Here is a 594-nt window from a genome sequence, read left to right as displayed (position 1 = left end):
GTACACGTAACTAACTAATACTACTATATATATATATATATATATATATATATATATATATATGTATGTACTATGTATGTATCTACGTACGTACGTATGTATGTATGTATGTATGTATGTACATAAGTACGTACGTACGTACGTATGTATGTATGTATATATATGTGTGTGTATGTATGTATGTATGTATGTATGTATGTATGTATGTATGTATGTATGTATGTATGCATGGATATATATATATACCAATAGTAGCTCGGTGTATACCTACTTTTATCATGGCTTCCTACCGTATTTCAGTATACACCTACCTGCACTAAATTTCTAATAGTAACTCGTTGTACACCCATCTGTATTCCTTTAATAGTATTCCAGTACCGTATATGCTTACCTGAAGTATTTCTTCGAACAGTAGCTTAGCAGCTTCTTCCCCAATGTCCTCGGGCAATGACCCTTTCTCTGCGGCAACATCTGCACCATAAAGGGCGCCAGTTGTGCTCTCAGCAACGAGAGAGATGGCATAGCCCGGAGACCTGATGTAACAGTGCGTTAGAGTGCATTGATGAGTATTGGTTGATTGATAATGAGGATGCC

At 36.2% G+C, this 594-nt stretch overlaps 1 protein-coding gene across 1 annotated transcript; it reads right to left on the bottom strand.

Annotated features, from left to right (window-relative positions):
- Window positions 1-316: 316 nt before the first annotated feature.
- SARC_18170 (hypothetical protein) lies at window positions 317-533 on the bottom strand (the record flags this gene model as incomplete). The annotated part of the gene is made up of 1 exon (XM_014287747.1): window positions 317-533. A coding segment is annotated over one exon (217 nt), but the record flags the coding sequence as incomplete, so codon positions are not given.
- Between the last annotated feature and the right edge of the window lie 61 nt (window positions 534-594).

This window comes from Sphaeroforma arctica (assembly GCF_001186125.1).
Source record: "Sphaeroforma arctica JP610 unplaced genomic scaffold supercont1.14258, whole genome shotgun sequence".
Taxonomy (NCBI): domain Eukaryota; class Ichthyosporea; order Ichthyophonida; genus Sphaeroforma; species Sphaeroforma arctica.
The sequence above is the reverse complement of the archived record's forward strand: the minus strand, read 5'-3'. Positions and strand labels throughout refer to the sequence as shown.